This window comes from Petaurus breviceps, unplaced genomic scaffold (assembly GCF_028583685.1).
Source record: "Petaurus breviceps papuanus isolate PSGF00001 unplaced genomic scaffold, PetGlider_PUasm1.0 79, whole genome shotgun sequence".
In the NCBI taxonomy this organism is placed as follows: Eukaryota; Metazoa; Chordata; class Mammalia; order Diprotodontia; family Petauridae; genus Petaurus; species Petaurus breviceps.
Genome location: NW_027186523.1, coordinates 32,679,744 through 32,705,342, shown reverse-complemented (window position 1 = coordinate 32,705,342; position 25,599 = coordinate 32,679,744). Strand labels below are relative to the sequence as shown.

Genomic DNA, 25,599 nt, shown 5'->3' with positions numbered 1-25,599 from the left:
GGAGCTACATACAGTGACAAGGCACTATGTATTTCGAAGGATAACATTTCAGCCACCTCTAATGGCTGAGGAAGTCCTTCCATGCATCAAGCTGAAATCAAGCAGGCTTCTTGTAACTTCCATCCATTGGTCCTAGTTCTGGTATCTGTGCTGAATTGACATTATGTTTTATCTAACAAGAAGGCCAACTGTGGATGCACAAAACCTAGATATACATCCAATTAAACCTCAATAAATGTACAGTACACTCCTCATCCTTCCTGCCCTTGTGTTTAAAGGGTGGACCTCTTGATTATTATATTAGCCATTAGTGTAAACTTCTGCCCCTCCTCCAGCTTTTACAATCATCCCTAGAAAAATGTGTTTACGTGCTATTTTAAGGTTTAGAAATAATTGCTTGGTATTTATGTGCACTTTAGATTTTGCTGAGTGCTTTATCCTCACAATCACCCTATGAAGTATTCCCCTTTATAAATGGGAGTAAGAGAGATCCATTGACTTGTTCAGGGTCACACAGCTCTGATGAGCTGAGTTAAGATTTAAATTCAGGTCTTCCTGACTCAAAATTAAGCTTTCTGTCCATTACACCTTGTATTTGCCTACAAAGCGTTTTCCTGGCAAACTTTTGAGGTAGGGAGTGTATTTTTGTCTCCATTTTACAAATGAGAAAATTGAGGGACAGCTCCGTGACTCAGCTGGGATCATAGGATCATAAAATTATAGTTTAAGAGGTAGATGACTTTGGAGGTCATCAAATTCAGATGAGAACCTGAGGTCCAGAGAGAGTAAAAAAGCTAGTAGGTATCTAAGGTAGGCCTTGAAGTATCTGAGTTGCACTTCAAACCCAGGGTTTACTTAAACCCAGAACTCTTCCTACCACTCCTCATTTATGCTTTCTCTCAGTGTAATAATGGTTCATAATGATGATGATAATATGCACCGTGATAATTTAACTTTTTTTCCATTCCTCCCCTTCTTATTTAGAGTAAAGAAGGAAGGAGAGAAGGGGGTGCTGTTGTAATCAATTTTATCTCAGCTTCTGAAAGCATCCCACTGCTAGATTAATGTGAAGCATTTTATTTTGTGTGTTGACAGAAAGGAAGATATTAGGAATTCTGGTCGTGAGCATCCTGCTGCATTCTTAGTTTTCCTGCCCAAGTTTATTGAGCATTTGTCTCATTCCATTCCCCAACCACCACCACCCACACAGACAATCTCTCATTATAAACTCATCAGTAAAACTGATCCAGCAAAAATGCCATCCGTGTCTGCTGAATATACGAGAGAATTATCAAATGGAGACTTGGTGCTTTTACAACTAACTTCACGGTCACTTTTGCTGCTTTTTACCACTTTTCTATTCCTAGGAGTTACTGAAGGGAAGGGGAGGGAGTATGGCGAGCTAGGTGGTATAGTGGATGAAGTCTGGAGTTGGGAAGACCTGAGTTCAAATCAGACCTCAGACAGTTACTAGCTGTGTGACCCTGGGCAGGTCACTTAACCCTATTTGCCTCAATTTTCTCATCTGTAGATGAGCTGGAGAAGGAAATGGCAAAGCGCTCTAGTATATTTGCCAAGAAAATCCCAAATATGGTCATGAGAAATCAGACAGGACTGAACAAAAACACATGGTGCGGAGGGAGGAGGGAGGATCCAGAGTATAGATTGTCAATCTCAAATGCTGTTAATAAAAGAATTTGAATGGCAATTTCAAAAGTAGTAAGAGAAAACTACTGAGATCACAGAAAAATTTCATTGACAACTGTACAGTTTTATTGGTTAAAATGCAAAGCCTTTGGTGTACGAACTAGTTACAGTAGATATCCAGGTGGGAAGAGGGGAGTAAGCAGCTGTTCCTCCTGTGAATGGCAATGTGAGATGAAGCTATTGGTTCATCTAGAGATGTCCCATATCAAACCTTGTTATGATTATTTTTTAAAGTGGAATTAATTTTTTTAATATTTTTCCAAAAAAAATTGTATTTGTTATCTCACCTTTGAGGAAACTTTAATATATACATTGATAATTTATGTGTATGTTTCTGAACTCTGGCTTCGACTTATATAACACATCTTCTAATTAGCAGCTAAAATATCTCATCCAGCTGAGACTGTCTCTTAGAGAGGAAAAAAATATATTTTGTAAAAAATAAAGCAAATTGCTTTTATGTGGATTTTTCTATACTTATTTTTCAGCCTGTGTAAGAATTGAATTGCTTTATAATTCAAGCTATCTATTTGATCTGTTCTTGAGAGTTAGTTAGACTATTCATTTAGTACTTCATTTTTAAAAGGTATTCTAATTAAAAGTTATTAGATGAGGGAAATGTACCTAGTTGCTAGCCATATATAAGCATGTAAGTGATAAGGATATAACATAAACTCCTTTGATTTTTAAGTCTGATTTTTCCATGTGTTAGAGAATTAAAAGGGTACTATAGATGATTTGATACATTGAAGTTATGCCAGATTGTCCCTATTTAAATTGAACACTGCATTTTAAAAACTTGACAGGTGATGTATTTCTCAACCATTACTTGTTTATTCACCTTCTTGTGCATTTGGCTCAAATGGAACCATCGAAGCAGTCTGTCTAAACTTCAGAATACAAGATATTGCATCTCAAATGAGAACAACTTTTTAAATCCCAAAAGAATGATTTAAGCCCTGAGGATTTTGCTACTACTCTCATAGACAGCATGACTTAAGGATGGGCAGTGATAAAGATTTTCAATAGAGACTTAAGGGTAGCCCAATGAAGGCTGAAGGTGCTTCAGTGCCCTTACCCACCCTTCCAACTCTCCAGTGCCATTCCCTGTCTACCCTTTCACTCTGTTATTTCCTGAAGGGTCTGGATATGCTGGGAGAGTCTGTCCTTGTTAAGTCTTTGCTCTTTCTCCAACCTTTCAAGATGTCAAAATTCAACCTGTAAAATATAAGTGGCTGTTATTAGGTGTAGTTTTGTTCTGGAGCACTATGAGCAAAATGGTACTGACAGAAAAGTGGATCAACAACCCTAAAAGTAAGTTTAAAGCACGTACAGAAAAGCGTGAAAAGCTTGATGATATTGTGACTATTTGCGCCATCTCTGGGACTGCTTAGTCTATGGATGATGGGACTACGAAATGGAACCAGTCAAAAGTTAAATCTAACAGGCCAATTGTTAGGTTAGGCTACATAATTGTTGGCTGATTTGAATACCTGATTTTTTTAAAGCAACATATTGGTGTGGCAAGTAGGTTAGACTAGGAGGCAGAATAATAATAATTAATAATATTAACATTTCTGTGGTGCTATAATGCTTGTAAAAAGCTTTATATATGTTGCCATATTTGATTCTCACAACAATGCTGTGAGGCAGGTGCTACTTTACAGATGAGGAAACGAAGACTGAGAGTTTAGCCGATTTGCCCAAAGTTCTAGAGCTACTAAGCATCAGAGGGAGGATTCCAGATCAGGTCTTCTTGATTCCATATTCACTGCTCCATCCACCACCTAGCTACCTTAACTAAAAATCAATCAACAAGAATTTAGCCTTGTTGTCTTGTGAATGCCAGGCACTGTATTAGGCACCAAAAAGACAAAAGAAAAATGCAACAGCCCTCCCTTCAAGTCGAGAGCCAGGGCCTGGCCTTTCCCCCAAGATGGCAGCAAAAGCAGAGAAGGAAGTTGTCCTCCCCACCACCCCAAGACAAAAGCCAAGTCAAAGGTCTTGAAGGCCAAGAAGGCGGTGCTGAAGGGTGTCCATAGCCACCAAAACAAGAAGATCTGAACATCCGCCACCTTCTGGCAACCCAAAACTTAACTAAGACTTCGAAGACAGTCAGAATGCCCTCAGAAAAATGCCCCTCAGAGAGACAAACTCGATCACTGTGACATCATTAAGTTTCCTTGACCACTGAGTCTGCTATGAAGAAGATGAAGGACAACAATACCCTAGTCTTCATCGTGAACATCAAGGCCAACAAGCAGGTGGTAAAGAAGCTGTATGACATCGATGTGGCCAAGGTCAACGCACTGATCCAGCCTGACAGAGAGAAGAAGGCCTCAGTCCAACTTGCTCCAGATTACAATGCTTTAGATTTTGCCAAAAAAATTGGAATCATCTAACCTGTGTCCAGCTGTCCTACTCCACATTCAATAAAAAGTTTTCCAGTTTAAAAAAAAAAAGAGCCAGGCACTGGGAGTTTATATTCTATGAAGGAAACCACATGTACCAATATAATGTGTGTCTGAATGTCTGTATGTAAACACAAGTATACAAATGTGTGTATATATGTACACATACATACACGCACATCTGTGTATGTAAATGCAGGGTCATTATGGGAAAAGGGAAGTAGAATAGCTGGGGCTGTCAGGAAAGGCCACATTGTAGAAGATCCTGTCTGACCTGACTTTTGAGGGGAACTAGGGATGCTAAGACCCTCTGAGACACATATTAGCTACGTTTCCTTAATAAGGTTACTTCTCTCAAAGTCGCAGTTCCTTCATCTACAAAATAAGGATGATAATAATATTCAGAACATTTACTTCAGTGTGCATGATTTAAAAAAATTCCTTTCTTCCAATATTGGCAAAATGGAAAGGGACTAGATTTGAAATCAGAAAAGCTGGGTTTGAATCTTTGATCTGTTGTTTGCTTCCTTTGTATAAACTTGGACAAATTCATTAGCCTTCCTGGGCCTGAGTTTCCATAATTATCAATCTATAAAATGAGTGGGCAGACTAGACGGTCTCTATATCCTAAGGCACTTTTCCAAAGGTTTAAAAATCTCAGTAACCTTGGGAAAAATTAGTTCACGTATGCAGGAGAGCCTGGGTCCTGACTGCCCTGGTGCAAACACTTTCTCCTATTAATAAAATACGACATTTTTGGTACACCATGAAAGCTAGGTGGCCCAGTGAAGAGAGTGCTGGGCTGGGAGTCAGGAAAACTCATCTTCCTAATTTCAGATCTGGCTTTACTTGCTACGTGACCCTGGGCAAGTCACTTAGCCCTATTTGCCTCAGTTTCCTCATTTGTAAAATGAGTTGGAGAAGGAAATGGCAAACCACTCCAGTATCTCTATGAAGACAATCCCAAATGGGGTCATGAAGAGTTGGACATGACTGAAATAATTGAACAAGAACAAATGAAAATTGGGGAAATGTTGTACCCTGAAAGTACTGAGGGAAAGAGTGACCTAGATCATTGTGTTAAAATATAAACTTTCAACACTTAAATGTAGCAGCATTTTACAAAATACAATAGTAATCACATTTGACTATTACTTACATTTCAGTGTTCAATCTTTGTCAGTCTTTATGGATACAGTTTAAAGCCTTTCTCTATAGTTTGTAAATCTGAGAACTATAAAATCATTGTTATGAAGTCATAACATGCAAAATTGGATTGTGTAACTGAGTTCATTATGTCTCCACTCAATAATTCTGAGTAACAAATTGGAGAGGTTGTACACAGGTACCTATAAATCCTTATTAACTAGGATCGAGATTAATGCATTTTGTTTATTGCCTCTTAATCTTCCTTATCCTCTCTGTACTGCTTGATATTTCTATTTAATTTAACATCTTTTTTTAAAAACATACCTCATTGCATATATTGTCCTTTTATAGTATCTCATATGGCCATTTTTCTAAAAATGCTTGAATGACAGATGGTATCAGTATCCTTACATTATCTAATAATAAAATATTGTAGTCAGTTCCATGTATGCCGTATACAATTTTTAGCATTTTAAACAACTTCATAATTTAAATAAAAATGAATTCCTTCATAGTTTTCTAAATTGAGAGGGGAGGAAGAAGTTTAAAAAAAACATATGCAATACTGTGTCCCAAATGTCCTCTGTATGTCCTGCAGTTAACCTTTTTTTTCTTTTATATACATTTGTCATAGAGCTGACATTCTACCAAAAGATACAGATTTCTGTCTTTTCTAAGACACTTATGCATTACATTAGCTATGTTGTGTTTTTTTTTTCAATTGGATATGTAGGATTTCACTCTGAACAATTTTTTTTTTAGAGTAGACTAAGTAGCCCCAGTTATTCCCCAAGAATACATGATTCTGTTTGTTCCTGGATGATCCCTATAGATCTCTGATCTGCAGTGAATACTCTAGAAAATGTTTATCAGTCATAAGGACTTTCTGAAGGCAATATGGTATATGTATGGGGAAAGAACACTAGATTTGGAGCCAGAAAACCTGTAGCCTGACCATAGTCTCATCACTTACTAGCTATGCGACCTTGTTCAAGTCATTAACCCCTTTGTAAGAGAATTTTACTCACTTGTGAGATGGATGTTTTAGTAATTTAATTACCTACATTCATGAGGGATCAAATGAAGCCATGCACAACGTGCTTTGTAAATATTGTAAGCTAATATAAATGTGAACACAAGAAAATGGTGGTATGGTGGCAAAAATCTTTATTTCAGGATTTTGAACCTGAAGTCTGTGAACTTATTCCTTTAAAATTTTTATAATTGTATTCCAATATAATTGGTTTCCTTTGAGATCTTTTTATTTTATTTTATGCCCTTGTAAACGTCATTCTGAGAAAGGGTCCATATAATTCAGTCAATACTCAAGTATGTCTTAAGCACCAGCTCTCTGCTAGGCACCATACTAAGATTGAAGAACACAAAGAAAGGCGAAAACACTGTGGCTGCCCTCAAGGAGCTTGCATTCTAATGGGGACGGTAAGACTCAAACAAATATGTATACAGTTAGATCCCTGGACTCCTTGAAGTCATAACATGTATTCAAATTCTTATCGTTCAAAGTTATAATTATATAAAATATCTTAATTGATTCCAGGGCAATAGTGATATGAGGTGTGAATTCAAATAATGGGGATTCATTTTTTGCACTGATAATCAGGACCTTGCTATTCATTGAAAATATATAGAGTGTGAATAAGAGGCAATCTCAAAGGGCAGATAATAGCTTTGGGGGGACTGGGAAACACCTCTCATAAAAGATGACATCGGAACTGTGTCTTAAAGGAAGCTAGGATTCCATGATACACACAAAAAGGTCAGAACTCTGCTTTATTTGGTAGGAATATTCAAGTAGTTTAAGACAGAGATCTGCTGTTTGTGCTTATATTTTCTTTCCTTGTAACACGTAGTTAAAACAATGGATATTGCCTGTTAGAACAAGCTGTCAATCAACACGCATTTGTTAAGAATCTCTCCTGTGACAGGCACTTTGCTAGGCTTTGGGGATATGAAGACATTAGTAAAAGAACTCTTGCCTCAAGTTGTTTACATCATCTTGAACAATGTGTTGATCTACTAATTGTATATGGCCTCAAAGTGTTTAGACAGCATTTCAAAAATCTTGTTTCAACTGCTCTCTGACTCTATAGCTGTGCTTCTGTACTTATATATTTAAAATCTGGGGACAAAAACCATTCCACCTTGAATACCATCAAAATATGACTGTAAATTAGCAGTAATTTGTTGGCAAATTATACCATTAGCATGTCCTTGATAATATTCATGGTGCTATTTACCTGAAGAACTGCAGGGTTGATAATTAATAACTGTGCCGAATATATAATGAACAAAGTTCTTAAAACCTCAGTGGTAAAAGGTTATGAATCCCTTAATGCCGCTTCTTGGCAATAAGAATATTTTAATGTTTTTCTGTTACAGGGTGTGGAGTTGAAAAACAAAAGTTTATTGGAGGAAGAATCCTAATAAGTCACTAATGTGTTCTCAGAAAGCATTTATAAGACATTGTCTAATTAAATTCTTAATACTGGAGAAGAATATGACTCCGGGACAGGCCTAGACTTCAGACATTAATTAGGAATCATATATTATTAGGACAAGTGAAAGAAGGAAAAGTGGAAACAGGAAAATTCAATCAATCCCAAAGATTTCTTTCTTAAGGGATGCTTATTAATTATATTAGCAAACATGATGATTTATAAATAATTAATCTGGCAAATTATCGCAATCCTCTTTCATTTTCATCTCGGGTGATGTGACTGGAGGCAACAGATCACAGGTGCACCTCAACTGATAATTATATGTGCCTCCAGATCCTAGGTCATGGCTTAGCTAGTGGTCTAACGTAGCTTGTTGGTTTAATGATGTTTAGTGCCATTTATGTCAGCCTCAGTAGGGAGCAAACTCTAATTTCAATATCTTCCCCATATCTCCAACATCCAGACTTCTTTTTTTCATAAATGAGAATACCCTTGCAGGCTGGATTTATGGGATCTCAGAGTCACAGGCTGCCTCCCCACCAGGCTGCTTGCAGCACCCCCCCCCCCCCCAGGTATATTCTACAGCCTGTTGTCCTTTTGTTCAGATGAATGTGTAATCGGATTAACCAGCCTTCCTGAAAGGGAAGAAAGATTTAGATCTTTATAGAACAAATAGACAAGTATTACAAACTTAAGCCAAACATGGAATTTGAGCTTCAGAGCACTCCATTCAGAAACTTCTATGTTCAGTGCAGATATACAGCAGGGATTCTTTATTAAATGTAATTGAGCAAGAAAATGGCCGGGTAAATGTATAAGTTTAAAATAGGAACTGTTCACAGAGCAAATAAATAGATTAAATTATGGACCTGAATTTTTAAAATTCAAAATTAAAAGAAAGTAAATGTTTAACTTGGAGTCTTTGTTGGTAAAGAGGAAAAGGTGGCATTATTTCACCGCAGATTGCACTGACCTTTTATCTGTGACCCGATGGCAAATTTAGAGCATATCGGATGAGTCTTTTGATGAGAAGAATTATAATTGGTTTTGGACCAGTGAAAGTTGGAGAAAATATAGACATAAATAATACCTATGGATGGCAGAGATTTGTTTGTTTGCAATTAATAAAAAGTTGAAAGAGCAAGGACCTCATCTGTTATGTGACTTTGTAGTTTCATTTAAGAATTTGGTGTGCTTTTCCTTTTAGTTCTCTTAAAAATAAGAAGCAGCATTGGTGTGGTAACTAGAGAACCAGTTGAACCAGGAGTATCTAAATGCCCCTTCAAACAGGATTACTAACCATACCCCAAACTGCCCTGTTTCAGTGTGTCTGCAGAGCCCTCCTCTGTGCCTCGTAAAATGTATATCTCCCTTTCAAGATCCTAATCTGCACTTTAGGCTCAGCTTAGGTACCATTCTTCCTTAAAACCATTTCTGGTTCTTATCCTGTCAAAAATAGGAGGGGATAGCAGCTTTACTTATCTGCATGCATATTATATCCCCATCCCCACCCCACAACCACCTCCATGCCTAGATTCTAGGGCCTAAAAGACAGCAAATATTTGGGTTTGCCATGCCCAGGGAGAGGACTTAATAAAGAGTTCGAATGGAATTGAATTGAGACTTGAGCTCAGGTACAAGAGTTTCTTCACAACCCTCCCTTTAATATTTATGACATTTTTCATTTAAAAAATGTACAGTACTCAAATATTGGTATTTCAATCACTGAAACCAGAAAAACAGGAAATTCCCATAGGAGAAGCTTTTACAGAAAAACAATACAAAACACAATTAGGTCCTTTTCTTTGTGTCTCTTTAATGCTTCCAATCAGCACAACTCAAAGTGATCTCTACATCCTGCAAATTCTTATACCACCCGAATTTCTCCTAGGTATTTGCTGTATCTTTAATGTCTATAAAGGCAGTTTGGTGTAGTCCAGGGATGGGGAACCTGCAGCCTCTAGGCCATATGTGGCCCTCTAGGTCCTCAAGTGAAAAGGGCTGCACTTGAGCACCTGGAGGGCCACATGTGGCCTGAAGGCCACAGGTTTCCCACCTCTGGTGTAGTCAGTAGAGTGCTGGTCTAGGAGTCTTGGATTCAAATTCAGCTTCTAAACTTCTAGCTGTGTAATCCTTGGGAAAATCACTTACTGTGTCTCTGAGGCAACTCTCTAATATTATCTCTTGTTGGAGGAAACTCCTGTTCTTCAGTTCCTACACTAGACAAATTCCTACACTAAACAAGTCATTCCCTTATCTAGCTTACTTTTTAATGATTTATATATTATTTAATTATTTAAATTTCTTAAAGACAGAAAATGTAGCTTAATTCCTTTTCATATCTGTAATATAGCATATTATGCATTTTAACTCAATCTGTGATTTCATTAATATTATAGTAATTCCCAGAGAATAAATACCTTATGCCAATGTAATTCAATCAACAGGCACTTATTATCAGTGCGTTCCATGCACTGTGCTCATCCTAGGGATACAGAGGAAAAAAAGTAAAAAGTGTTCCTGCCTCCATGAAATTTTCATTTTAACATAGGATGTTAATTGGTACCTACAATATACATTTAATGTACATAGTAAGTAGTCTTAGAGAGGAATGCCCCGGCATCTGGGGATAGTAGAAAAGACCTCCTGAAAAAATTGGCACTTCAGCTGAGGCATAAAAAGATTCTAAGGGATAGAGTTTAGGAGGGAGAATATTACAGGCATGGGGACAGCCAGACCAAAAGCACAGAGGTGGGAGATGGAGAATCGTGTGTGAGAAACAGCAAGTGAGCCAGTATAGCTGGACCATATAGAAGAATACTGTGTAAGCATCCTGGAAAGGTAGGAAAGAGCCAGGTATGAAGAGCTTTAAAAGACAGAGACATCTGTAATAGGAAGTTGTTAGAGCTTACTGAGGGGAAAGTGAAGAGGAACATTGTTGAATTTATACAACTGAGTTGAAGATTGATTGGATTAGGCAGAGACTTAAGGCAGAAAGCCTAATTAGAAGAATTTTGTAACAGTCCAGGAAAGGTTTCCAATGCAGAGTGGTGAGTAAGAGATATATGTGAGAGAGATTGCAGAAATTTGGCAAACAATCATACGTGTGAGATGCACAAGAGGTTTAAGAGCTGAGGTTGCCGATGTGACTGGTATGTTCAGAATCGGACAGGCGTGTTGTAGTCAACTCCTACCAATCCAATTGTTAAATTTTCAGCATAAATGTTTACACTTTGGAAATCAGCAAATGCTGCAAATTGAAAAGTTAATTCATTGTTTTATGGATTGTTTAGACTTGAGAAAGTTATGGAGGAAATATTAATAATGCAGATTAAATCTGAAAGGGGGAAAGAAGAAAAAAAAGAAATTTACATGATAACTTTGTTATATATTTTAAAGGAATAACAAGCTGTACATAATTAATTTGTAGTTTCATGTGCAATCATTTTTTTATTCTATGTTAAAGAAATGCTTGTTTTATTTCATAAATCTAAAAAAAGTGTCCTGCATCAAGAGAACCAGTTATAAAACATTTAGTAGCATACTACTAGAATTATTATAATTATTTATATTATAATTATAAAATATTATTATAATATAATATGTTGAGGTAGGAGAAGAGAATGAATTCTATTTCAGACATGTTGAATTTTAAAAGTCTATGAGACATCCCAACTGAAAAAAATATTTTTAATAGGAAGGTGCTGATGTGTAGGAATGGAGATTAGGGGAGAGACAAGAACTGGGTAAGCAGATTTGGGAATCATGTATGGAGATGATCTTTGAACCCATGAAAGTTGATTAGTTCACCAAATGAGGGAATGCAGAGAGAAAAGAGAAGAGGGCCTAAGAGAAGCTTTCTGGGGCATCCAGAGTTAGTGGACATTACATGGGTGAGGATCCAGTAGACAGAGGAGCTGTCAGACACATAAGATGAGAACCAAGGAAGAAGAAAGTCATGAAACCTCAGAGAGAAGATATTTTTCAGGAGGAGAAAGTAGTAATTAGTGTCAAATGCTGCAGAGAGGCAAAAAAATTACTATTACTAGAGCTTTAAGGATTGCAAAGTGGTTTATTAATATTATTTTATCCTCATAATATTCCTGAGAGATAAGTGTTATTATTATCTACATTTTACAGATGAGGAAACTAAGACAGAGGTTAAGTGACTTACCTAGGGTCACATAGCTATTAAATATCTGAGTCTGAATTTCTGAATTTAAACTCAGGGTTTCATAACTCCAGGTCTAGCACTCTATCCACTGTAGCATGTTGTTGGTTCTAAAGGATGAGGACTGTGACAAAGCTGCTAGATTTGGTTATTATGGTGTCTGTCATTGGCAACTTTGAAGAAAGCCATTCAATTGAGTAATAAAGTCAGAAGCCAGAACACAGAAGGTTTAGAAGAGAGGTAGATGCATCAAATGAAATGGACATTTCCTAGGAATTTAGCCAGAAGGGGGAGAAGAGGTATAACATTATTTAGCAGGCATGGTAGCATCTAGAGAGGGCAACTTATAGTCTCAGAGAGCTATCTGAGAGGTTAAGTGATTTGCCCAAAGCCCCAGACAGTTTGTCAGATATGAGTCTTGAACCCATCCTGACTCCCAGGCTGGCTCTCCATTCACTTGACACACTTCATCATTCCCAGTAAATGCTTAAATAATTGAAAAATTTATTTGAGAAAACTATCTTTGACATTGAAAATATGAATTCAAACAGCCTTGCCTCACTGGTTTCCTGATATGAACATGTCCCTACATGTAATTGTGTTATTTAGAAAAGCCTAGAATCTTGAGAAATAGAAGAGAACTTTAAAATAACTGTAACCTTTAGAAGTCATTGAATATAACCCCTTTCATTTATAGATAAGAAAACGAACTCAGATAGTTTCACCACAATCGAGGTTTCTGGAATTGATATTCAAAGTTCTGATCACAAATCCTGCTTTGTTGTTACTACCTGTGTTACTTTGGGGAAATCCCTTAACTGCATTCTTCATCTGGAAAATGAAAATGGGGTGGTCTTGATAACCTCTCTGGCCCCTTCCATCTCTAAATAGATGATCCTGTGATCCAAAGTAACTTGCCCAGGGTCAATTAACAGTACGAGCAAAACTAAGATAGAAGCCTCCTAAATCCCAGTTGAATGTTAGGTTGGTCTATCATAGCACCCTTGTGCTGTAGAATATCCAAAATTATGTACTGATAGATGTAGAATCATAGACTTGACTTGAATTTTTAGTATATTTCAAAGTCGTGTCATTTCAATAGTAGGTATTTCCTCAAGATGATTTTTTTTCTTATACGGTTCCCTTCCTTATTTCTCACTAAGGAAAGCTTTCTATCTCACATAACATTTATAAACCTTTATGTTTCCTAGGAAGGCAATTTTGTTTGTGATTTTTTAATCAGCCATGAATAGGGGCGGGCAGGTAGCACAGCAAGTAAGAGCACCGGCTCCAGTGTTGAGAAGACCTGGAGATTGAATCCCGGGCTCAGACACTTAGCACCCACCCAGAAACACCTGGCCGTGTAACCTTGAGCAAGTTACTTAACCCCAATTGCTTAAAAAAAAAAATCAGCCATGAATAACAAGAGGAAGAATAAAGACTGATTTTCGAAGCGAAGAGTAGCTCTACTCAACTTTTAAATAGTCTGTGAAATACAGTGGGCCTGTGGTGATGTTTCCAAATATATTTTATAAACTAATCCTCAAAAGTTATTAAGATATAAAACTAAAAATTAAGGGACAAAGGTTACCAACCCTGTCCCTCAGCTGTACCTTATATTTTCCTGTATGACATTTTTTCTTTCTCATTTAAAAAAATACTCTGAAAGGGGCCAGTACCTAGAAAGAGACATAATCTGCATCATTTATAAGACCAGTTTCTTTTGTGGATCACTAGACTGAGTATTTTAATTGGGATAAATGGAGCATAGAAAAGACCAATGAACCAGTATGCATTTACCTTTTATGAGCAAAAAAAAGTCTCAACTATTTATTTTTTGGTGGTTTGGTGACATGTTCAAAAATCAATCAATTTTTTTTCTTTGAACTGTTACTTTCCACAGAAGAGTGTGGAAATGCTTACAAAATGTAAGCATCGATAAAAAAAAAGTTTAAATAAAATAAAATATTCCAAATATGCATTTTGCATTTTGTATCTATCTTTATTAAAGGCAAAATAATTCATTCCTTTCTCTCAGATCTAAAGCCTGTTATTTTACTAGTAGTTGAATACTGACCTAAGAATCAGGAGACCTACATTTATGATCCTCATATGCTGTATGGTCTTGGGCAAATCACTAAAATTTCATGTGCACCAGTTTGCCCTATCTGCAGAAAAAACTATTGTGCAGATAGTATTCATCAGATTGGCCTTGGCTGAGAAGAAATGATCTTAAAAAGGAATTTTTGATGATTTTGAAGCTCATGCAATTAATAAAAGCTGTGTTTTTTAAATCACTAAAATCCTTTTGTCAAAGGATACACCAGGGTGGGGAACCTGCGGCTTTGAGATCACATGTGGCCTTCTAGGTCCTTGGGTGCAGCATTTACCAGAGTCCAAGTTTCACAGAACAAATCCTTTTATTAAGGAGATTTGTTCTGTAAAGTTTGGATTCAGTCAAAGAGCCACACTTAAGGACCTAGAGGGCCACATGTGCCCTCAAGGCCACAGGTTTCCCACCCCTGAATAGGCACTTTATAAATGCTTGTTGATTGAATTACTGATATAATAGAACTAACACCCTCTATTGAATATCCAAACTGATAGATTAAACACACTAAGATGAATCTTAATTTGTCACAGGCTTTGGCCAGAGGAGAAGGATAAAGAGAATGTATTGCAATAATTCAGTTTCCTCATGGGAAAAATATCTCCATGCAATAGGAGAATTTTTAAAATTAGGTAACTAGCAAGAAGTTATTTATACAAATTGCTTCCAAGTGTAATACATACAATGTACATATTTAAAATGAGGAAGATGTGTCACGCATCCATATTGACAAATCAGTATTAAACACCAAATTAAGAAGACGTATGTTTCCTGATGAAAACAATAACAAGAGCCAGCATTTACACAATGCATTGAAGTTTTCAAAGAGCCATACAAATATTTTATCCTCATAAAAATGCTAGGAGATAGGTGCTGTTATTGCCCCCCCTTTTACACATGAGGAAATTGTGTCAAAGGTTAAGGGACTTGTCCATGGTCACACAGTAAGTGACTGAGGTTGGATTTGAACTCAGATCTTATTGACTATAGGTCTGGTATTCTGTCTGCTGCACTACCTAGCTGCCTCTATGATTGAAAAGAAAGATTAAATCATAGGAGGAACAGAAGGCAGATTTCTCACCTTTTTTTTTTGCTTTTTTTGGAGAGCAGTTGGGGTTAAGTGACTTGCCCAAGGTCACACAGCTAGTTTTTGTGTTACGTGTCTGAGGCCAGATTTGAACTCAGGTACTCCTGACTCCAGGGCCAGTGCTCTATTCACTGTGCCACCTAGGCGCCCCTGATTTCTCACCTTCTTAAGTAAAGGTTTGGGACCTAAGACTCCCTCATTTTACAAATGAGGAATCAGGCCCAGTTGTCCAAGGTCACACAGGAAATAAAAGCAGTTCTTAAATTTCAACTAATGTTCTCTACCAACCATTGTAGCCCCCTTCAGAACCATTGTATTTTTAGCTACTATTTTAAGGCTCAAAAGAGCAAGATAAATGAAAGATCCTAATAGAAAATATCATCTTCTTCCTCCCTCCATAAACTTCCTCTTTTCCCAAGTCTCCTGACATTAGCCATGGTAACACCATCCTCCCAATCATTCATCACAATACCTGGTACATAATCAATGCTCAATTATTGCCAATTAGTTGGTAGATTGGTTGATCTATACTTAAAAACTTGGATTCCTCTTTAACTCACTCATTTTTATTTCTGATATCTAGTAAGTCACCCAAATTTCCTTAAAGATGTCTCTGATAAAATTATATGAGCTTCAAAAATCATCAAAAAATTCCTTTTTCTTTTTATCATTGGGTCTTGGCCAGTGTCAATTTCACAACTTCCACTCGAATTGTTGGGTTATGGCCACAAAGAGCAGGTGACTATTCCCCTGAATGTTACAGGTGAGAGACATGAAATTGGTTTCTAATACTATCATATATAAGCACCCAATGGTGTGTTTTCCATTGATTATTAGTTAAATGTTAATTAGTCTGTCAGATTTAATTAGCACTAAGAATTGAGTATCCTGCTTGCCTTCTCAGAGAGGGAAGAGAAAGAGATAACTCAATTTTTCAATGAATGCTAAAAACTATTATGTGTCATTGGAAAAAATGTTGAATTTTTAAAAGAATAAAGAAAAGAAAAAATGTTTTTTAAGGAATTGAGTTTATCCCAAGGGAGTATGTAGTAAGAAAAGTTGATACAAAACATCCCTTCCAAACCAGGGCACATTTTGCCATAAGTACACACAGAGTACAAGGGGAAGTAGACTTTAGCTTGGAGTACGCTTATGGCAAAGGAATAATTTGCAACTCCTGATTCCTGGAAATCCTTTTTTCACTTTTAAAGGTCATGATGAAGTTTCCATAGTCATAGCTTATAAAGTCAGATGCTACATCTCCTCAGTACTTCTCATTTGTCAATCTGGTCATGGCTGCTCCTAAGACACTGATGCCAGCTAAGAGGGGACACCCAAATTCTTTCATTGTTTGAAGTTAACAGTCATTCTCCTTGGGGGAAGATGTGACAGAGATGCTGTCCTCCCTGCCTCAAAGTGATTCCCTGTCAGAGACTTAGATGTAACTGTTCTACCCATAGGCAGATCTACTATTAGAATTTCAGCTTCTGAATTGCCTTGCTGTTTTATCCAAGGCCAACAAGGGGCAACTGGTTGTTTTTAAACAATCACAATCATCTTCCTATGTAGCAACAGCTCATTGCATCCAATGGCTTAAAGCACTTCCCTTCTTCCCAGTTTTTTAATCGGGTTGTTTGGTCCAAGTTTCTGCCTTTGCTTAAATATAGGAATTCTTTATATCTATATTATACATTTTATTATTTTACATCATCAGAGCATTTTGACTTGATAAAAATCAGTATATGCTGTAGTTATTTTTATTGGAGTAAAGGTAATTAATTCAATAGATATTTCTAGGCTTTCGGAATTCTACTGCAGAATTCTACTAGGTTTCTCCCTACCCCCAACCCTACACCCTTACACTTTGCTCTATTAGTTATACCTTTTGTCATGCCCCTTGACTCATTTGCTCCACATTTCTGTTTCCAGACTCTTCCTCTAGGCCCATTCTACAGCTTCTCCTGCTCAGGGGTTGATTCTATACAAATTAACCACCCAGTCTAGATCCTGGTGCTCTTCAGAGAAAATATTCTCCCTTCTTTCTCAACAAGTTCAGTGACTGGCTCACAATCCTCTTTTCTACCGCAACTCCTTTTCTCATGCTCCAAGACTTCAACCTACATGTTGATGTTCCCTCAAACATGCTAACCTGTCATAGCTACCTCACAGGAATATTGGGAGGCTTAAATGAGATTATATATGTGAGATATTTTACAGACCTTAAAGCCCCCATCTTGGAGTTAAAAATCAATTGCTGTGATGTAATATTATTGTGCTAAGAGAAAGGATTAGCAGGGTGGTTTCAGAAAAACAAGAAAAGACTTATATGAACTGATGCAAGGTAAAGTGTGAAGAACCAGGAGAATATTGGATGAAGCAAAAAGCAATATTGTAATGATTATCAACTGTAAAAGACTTAATTCTGATCGAGACAATAATCTAAGACAATTGCAAAAGACCTATGATGGCAAAAGAGATTGTAAAGGATAGATTGGCCTAGTATGCTATGGTTCATGGGGTTACAAAGAGTCAGACAAGGATCAACAGGAACAACATGATGAAAAATGCTATCTACTTCCACAGAACAAACTCTGAGTTTAGACTGAAGCATGCTTTTTAAACTTTATTTTCTTGGGGGTTTTGTCTGTGTTTTCTTTTGCAACATGGCTAATATGACATATATTTTACTTGACTTCACATATATAATCATTATAATAGTGTTTCCTCTAAGGGTAGAGAAGGGAGAGGAGGAAGACAGAGAATTTCAAACTCAAAGTTTTGTTTTTTTTTTTAAAGCAATCGGGGTTAAGTAACTTGCTCAAGGTTACACGGCCAGGTGTTTCTGGGTGGGTGCTAAGTGTCTGAGCCTGGGATTTCTATCCCCAGGTCATCCCGACACTGGAGCCGGTGCTCTTACTCGCTGTGCTACCTGGCTGCCCCAAAACTCAAAGTTTTTCAAAATGAATGTTAAACATTTTACATGTAATTGTAAAATATTTAGTGAAATAATATTTTTTACAAAATCAATTACAAAAACACATGATAAGGAAATTGTACCTAAAAAGTGATTCTTTTGTAGAAGACGTAGAAGTTTTAGTGGACTGCGTGCTTAATGTGCATTAGTAATAGGATGTGGCAACCAAAGAAACTGGCTGAAGGTGAAAGAAATCCAGTGACTTGCCAGTGTTCATGTAGCAAGTGTCAGAGGTAGAATCTAAACCCAGGTCTTCAGAACTCTAAGCCTAAGACTCCATCCACTCTACCATACTAGACTTGAAGTCAAGAAATCCTGGGTTCATGTCCTACTTCTAACACTAACTATATGACCATGGGAAAGTCACTTAACCTCTGTAAAAATCAGGAAAAATTTTAAGATGTAGACAGGGTTTTATATCTGCTCTATTGGTAGAAATTACCACAATGAGAAATCAACACATCTTGGTGCCCCTAGATGCATTAGGGTGTAGATCAGCCTTCTTTATTGCAGTCAGTCAGTACACATTTATTAAGTGTTTTTGATCCTATGTTGTTACTCCCTATCTTCCATTATTAGCCTCTTATCAGGTTCTCCAGGTCTTGCCCCAAGGTCCTGCATACCTTATTGGTGAAAGATCTTCAAGTACCCTCATATCTACTACAGTGAAACCAATCTTCTTTTTGCAATGCATTTGTAGGTATGTCCCCCCATTTCTTACACACACACATGCACACACACATACACATACACACACACACATACACACACACACACACTTCCACCTCTTCTTCTGGAAAATAATTAAATCAACACTATCATTCTTAGAAAGGACTCATCAATCATTTGCCTTGTGATTTTGCTCATGATACATGTAACCAATAATCCATTGATCCCTAATAGGTCTTGTCTCTATTAGAACTTAAGCTCCTTGGGAGCACAGACTGTCTTTGTTTTTTTTTATTTGCATCACCTTACATTATTGCTTGGCATACTGCCTAGAACATAATAAGCCCTTAATGAATGCTTTTTTTATTCATTCTTTCATTCATATTGACCCATTTTATTTTTAGCTGTTGAGGTATTTTGGAATCTATATTTCTATCATGCAGTGAATGCATCAGCTGTTTTCCCCTGCCAGCTTTGTGACATCTGCACTTTAATAAGCCATATGTGACTTTATGTCATCTGGAACAGTAATTAGATTTAATATTCCTGGCTTCAAAGGGCAGGGGACCAGTGAGTGAACATTACAAAGAGTTAGGCTTTTAGCTCAATATGAAGAAAAATCTCCTAATAATCAAAATTTCTCAGTAGATTTAATTACCTCAGAGCATATGAAATTTTTAAAGGAAGATTGGCGGTCCAGTCTTCCATTGTTTGGACTTCATGGATTCTTGAATTATAATTTAATCTAGATGACCTCTGAGAACCCTTCAAGCCATCCCTAAGATTCTATGATTTCCTCCAAAGGGATACTAGAACCTGGTCACTTGAAGTCTGAGTTACAAAGGATAAAACCCAGCTATTAGGAGCCTGGGGTCCCTGAGGTTTGTTTGTTTGTTTGTTTCCTCATACCTTAAGGTTTATATTCACAGCTTCATTATTTTTGAGACTACCCATTAAGAAGAGAGCTATCCTTGCTTTAAGTAAGGGGAATAATTCCATTTTTTTAGATTTATCTTACCCATATTATTCTTAATGAATCTCTTGTTCTATTTCAGATGGGATATCTTGGGAGCTGTCCTTGGCAATGAATGTGGAACTCTAGAATCAGGTTTATCTATGATCTTCCTAAAAGAAGGAGAGAGAAAAATATGTACTCCATACATGGATACAACAGACTATGGAAATCTGAGGTTTTACTTCACTATGGGTAGGTAAATAAATATCTTTTCATAAATGTTGACTTAAACCAGATCTTAGGTTAGAATTTATTCCTAAGGAAATTTGAATGTTTTGGGGGTATCTACAGTAGGAAAGAGAATACTCATAAAATTTGAGCTACATACCTCGTGATCATAGGAGGGGACTAGGATGGTTACACTTACCAATGACCAGCTCTACTGTTAAGTCATCTACAAAGACTACTAGCCATGGTGTATTACCATCCTGCTAAAAAAAAAAAGCAAAATGCCTTAATAGCCCTTTTATCCAGTGGTCATAGCAGAAATGAGGGCAAAAGATGTAGAAAAATGGAAACAGCCTAATGTGACTGACCCTGCTAGATTCCCAAAGGATTTCCCTCCATCACACTGAGTCTTTTGTTTTCATGTATACAGTGCTATTAGATATCTTCTTTGAGATTGGAAACTCTGAAGATTTTATGGTATATTTTAGCACACCATATTTTTTATTATCTTTGCAAATGCTAAAAAAAAAAAAGGTTTGGATCAAACTTATTTCCTCTATGGTACAGTGGAAAAACACTGACTCTAGAATCAGGAGAGCCTTGGTTCAGTTACCATTTTCATGCTTTCTACTTGTGTGACCTTGGGCAAGTCACTTAACTTCCTTGGGCATCAGTTTCTTCATCTGTAAAATAAGGAGTTTGATCTACATGGCCTTTCATGTTTCTTCCAGTTTTAGAGCTATGATTCTATGATCCTTGCCCTGTTAAAAATATATGAACAAAAAGTATTGGAAGAATCCATGGAGGAAGTAAATGTTGTAATTAGTGACATGCTAAAGTTATTGTTTCAAACAGCAAATGACAAAATTATGTGTTCTGTCAGTGGAAGTCATTCTAGAATGTTGTAAAAGTGTCACATGCCTATTTTGTTGAGTGACCAGGAAACAGGGATGAACTTTTCCCAGCCTTTTCAATCATGGCTTCACTGGGAAGAGTAACAGGAAATAAACTTTGTTCACCTTCTGAACTTGTGGTAGAAGTTTTCATTCTAACAGGACAAACATACCTGTTGTCTCATCATCAGTACAGCCTTTCTTTCCAGCAGTCTCATTCATTTCATCTTTACCTCTCCAGGCATTCTCTTTTTTATAAAATGAAGACTGTGTATAATGAAAGCAAAATATAAAAACAAAGTTTTAACTGCCAGTATTCAAAAATAACACAGCTTTGACTCTGAAATGATTTGTATGTTAAAATGTCATCTATTGAATTTAAAAATCCAGATTTCAACTTAAATATATTTTTATTCAAAATTGTTCCTTTGGAGGACCCAAAGACAAAAAAAAATTATGTAGTTTCTGCCTTCCCAGAGATTGTAATGTAGTAGATGGACAATTCAGTCCTGCAAATAACTATAAGACAACTTAAAGGGTTTCAAGTGCATTTTGCTTTTATTGTTGTCCAGTTGTTTCAATCATGTCCAACTCTTGAAATAGACATTGCTATAATATTTACCAGGCATCCTAGTTGCATTTTATTTTTGCCTCATTTTGAACATCTCTGTTATTGTTTTATAATTTGTTCTCTATTTCTCATACCAAAACTCATATATATATAATATCCAATTTTTCAAATAGTAAGTTACTGAGTAAGAGGGATCAATCCAAATTAAATGAAATGAATCTAAATAAAAAAAACATAGTAACTAACAGTTATCTAAGTTCCTCAAAGCCTTGTTCTAAAAGAGACACAATTTCCACTTATCATGGAGGAAAGATGACAGCAGACTTCAGATATTTAAAGGATTCTTCTACAGTCACAGAAGTGTCAGTCTTCTATTTGGTCCCAGGATATATAACTAGGACTAAGGGGTAGCATTTGGCAGGGCGGGGGGAGGTGGGGGAGTAGATGTGAGTTACTGTAAGGAACAGTCATTAATTAGAATTATCTTTAATAAAATGGAATGCAAAGCCATGGGAGACAGTGATTTACTCATCACTGTAGGTCTTTCAGTAATGATTAGATTACCACATGTCAGAGATTCCCATTTGAGCAAAACTTAGACAACATGATTTCTGATGTCCCTTCCAGATATAAGAGCATATTATTCTGCTAATGTCCAGAGGAAAAAATCAGTTTAGATTTAATCCACCACAGAGATACATCGGCCTTCAGTACTTCTTTTTCACATGAACAGTCTTCCAACATGTAGCCTCAAAGAGGACCATGACATCAGGGAGGTGATGCCATGACATGCAAATGAAGTGGATTTAAGTGAGGAAGGGCTGTGCAAAGTCACCAACCTGACTTTATTCTCCATAGCCATCTTGGTCCAATGGCCACACATAGATTAGGACAACTAGAGATGGCCCCGGATTTAGTGGGGGACGTTGGCCTTTTCAAGCTAAGGTCTTTAACAGGCCAGTTTAGTCAAGAAGGTCTCACTGTTCATTCCTCTCACATACTCTGTTCTGTCTACATGGTATACCTAGGTCCATGCTGATTTCACCCACTTGCAGTAGATTTCATGTTTCTCTCCATTTTAATCTTATTCCATCCTACTTGCAAAAGCCCAGTTCAGGTGTTTTTTTTTCTTAATTCATCTTCCTCTCACCATTCCAGTCCACACTGATCTCTCCCGTCTCTTAACTACTAGTATACTTGGAGTCACACCCACTCAATAGAGCCCTAGTCATTCTGTCATTTGTTTTTAGGTATGTTTGTGATATCATCCTAGTAAATTATAAATTACATGAGTACAGGAACCATGTCTGAGATTTATTCTGTTTATCCCACAGTGTTTAGCAGAGGAGTAGTCACTTAACTATGGTAGAAAGCAAGAACATAGAACTTTTTTTATCTTATATAACCTTTACAAGATCATCAGCTCCCTTAGAACAGGTATTCTTTCCTTCAAGTCATCATTTCAGTTCAACATTTATTGAGTACTTACCTAACATAAATCATTGTTTGAGGTTTGGGGGACCCAAAAACAAAAAATGATGTAGTTGCTGCCCTTCTGGAGTTTCTAATATAGTAGAGGGACAAGAAAGGCTTACAAACAACTATAAAACAATTTAGAGAGTTTCAAGTGCATTTTGTTTTTGTTGTTCAGTTCTTTCAGTCATGTCCAACTCTTCATGACCCTGTTAGAGGTTTCTTGGCAAAGATCCTGAAGTGGTTTGTTATTTCCTTCTCTAGCGCAATCTATAGATGAGGAAACTAATGAAAACAAGGTTAAGTGACTTGCCCAAGGTAAAAAATGTAGTAACTGTCTGAGATAAGATTTGAACTCAGGTCTTCCTGATTGTAAAGCCAAGCACAAGCAGCTTTCCAGAAGACTGCTGCTTTGAATAGCTCTATGGTTCTGATCACATAGTATAGTGAACTCTCTTTATTCAGCAGTAAACTAAAGCAAAACATTCACAGAAACCAAAGTACAGTGTTCACAATGTTATAACATAACAACTTATCACTAACGTGGCCACATAGTTTTCACCAAAGTGGCAACATAGTTTTAAGCAAAAGGTATCATTCAGTAAGTCTTTAACTCAATCATCCTTAAGGTGCAAACCTCTTTAAGGGACACAAAGTACAAAGGTCAAAGTTCTCCACCCCTAGGTCACATTGTCTTAATCTCTCAGTCAAAAAGTCTTCTTTCTTCTTGATTGGAGATTAGTTTCCAATCATCTTTAACTCAGTCATCCTTAAGGGGTATAAAGTACAAAGTACAAGTTCTCCCACCCCTAGGCCACAGTAAATCATGATCTTCTCAGTCAACACTAAGTACCCAAGGAGAGGTCTTTTCATCTTGAATGGAGGCTGGCTCCCAAATTCCATGGTTCCTCTTCCATGGGTCCAGCTCCTGCCTGAATCTACCTAATCATCACCTGGATTCACAGATAGGCAGCTCTCAGATACTTGTCCAGCTCCTCATCCAGTTCCATATTGAAGTTCACAGTGTCCAGTCCACCTCAAGTCCTTCACAGTTTCTGTTTCTGGGAAGACAAAGCCTAGCAGAGCCAAAACAACTTTTGTGCATGTTGCCAGCACTATCATCGATTCACTATCTGCCTGTGAAATCAACACAGACCTACCAATAAGGTCTGAGAGGTCAACACAAATCATCAGTATGGTCCCAGGACTTCTGAAACCCTCCTCCAGGACTTCCGTGAACAGACAACACGAAAATCCTCTTTCAGGGCTTCCAGTAAGATCCCAGGACTTCTGTGCAAAGTTTTAAAAGCACAAATCAACACAGACAGAACAGACAAACAGAGTGACAGGATACCACAAGTTTTCTCCTTCTCAACTCTCCCACCACAAGTGTTCTCTTTTCAGTTCTGTTCTCTCCCAGCTTGGGCTTCTCCTCATACATGGTCATTATCTCCTCCCTGTTCTACCCCTTCCTGTTGTTATCAGCAAGTTCCTCCTACTGTGGGGTTCACAAGTTCTGTTTCTTAACAAAGACTTGATATAATCATGGACAAGGCTTAAAAGAAACTTGGACTGAAACAAGGTGCTAAATAATTAAATAGCTGAAACAAGGTGCTAAGTACTCCTTTGCTTGCCATTACACTGGCTCTAGGCCCTGAACTTTGTCCACTGGGCCACCTAACTGCCCTTTCCAGGTGCACAGGAGATATCACATGGAAAGATTCTGGAAAGGGCAAGAGAAGAGATTTCATGGAAGAGGGGGTTTGTGATCTGGACTTTGAAAGGAGGAAATTATTTTAAAAGGCAGATATGTAGAGAAAGTCTGTTTCAGACTTGGAGCATGAAGCATGTAAATGCTCAGAGATTGGCAATGTCAAGGAAATATGAGTGGCTAGTAGTCTAATTTTCCTAGAATGTAGAATATGTCAATCAATCAGTATTTACCTCCTCTATGCCTGGCTCCAGGCTGTGTGCCAGGTATACAAGTACCAAGAATGAAATAATCTCTACTCACAATGAGCTCGTTTTATGAAGGAGAATTGTAATGCAGAAGGCTGGAAAGGGAGGTCGGAGCCAGATTGCTCAATGTTTTGAATGCCAGACTAAGGATTTTCTATTTAATCTCATAATCACTGGGAAGCTCCTAAATGTTTTTGAGCAGGGCTGTACTATGCTTCTGGCATTAGGAAGATGACTTTGGTTGTGAATGCAGAATGGATTAGAGAGAGGGGAGCCCTGCAGAGGGGAGGACAGTTAAGGTGTTTTCATAGTCCAAATAAGACGTAATTATAGAGTTTGGTTGGAAAGAAAAGAAAACGGGTGTGAAATATGACAGAAGTAGAATTAAAGGGAATTGGCACCTGCCCAGAGGTAAAGTGTTGAGCCAAAAAGGAAGAGTCAGAGATGATGAAGCTTGAGTGACTGAAAGAAGATTTGTGCCATCAAAAGAAAGAGAGAAATAAAGATGAGACTGCTGCAGGTTGTGGAGGGAGGTGATGATGTTTTTAGGGTGGGACACATTGAATTTGAGGTGCTGGTAAGCAATTCAGGTACATATATCCAGCAAGCAGTTGGAAATATAGGACTGAAACTCAGGGAAGAATATCAATTTGGCAACTGTGTGCAAAATAGATTGTTTTGGAAAAGGACCAGAAGCAGGTAGGCAGATTGAGTGCCCATGGCAATAGGATAGTGAGAGGTGATGAGGGCCTGAGCTAGGGCCTCCACTTAGTCTGAGTGGAG

At 37.3% G+C, this 25,599-nt stretch overlaps 1 protein-coding gene across 2 annotated transcripts in view; it reads left to right on the top strand.

The window, feature by feature from the left end:
* LOC138175901 (reelin-like) overlaps positions 1–25,599 on the top strand; it is a 566,655-nt gene that overhangs the window by 321,779 nt on the left and 219,277 nt on the right. For both annotated transcript variants that reach the window (XM_069106558.1, XM_069106557.1), the window contains exon 12: positions 19,793–19,944. In XM_069106558.1, coding sequence (XP_068962659.1) covers positions 19,793–19,944 — 152 coding nt within the window. The remainder of the gene's footprint in view (positions 1–19,792; positions 19,945–25,599) is intronic.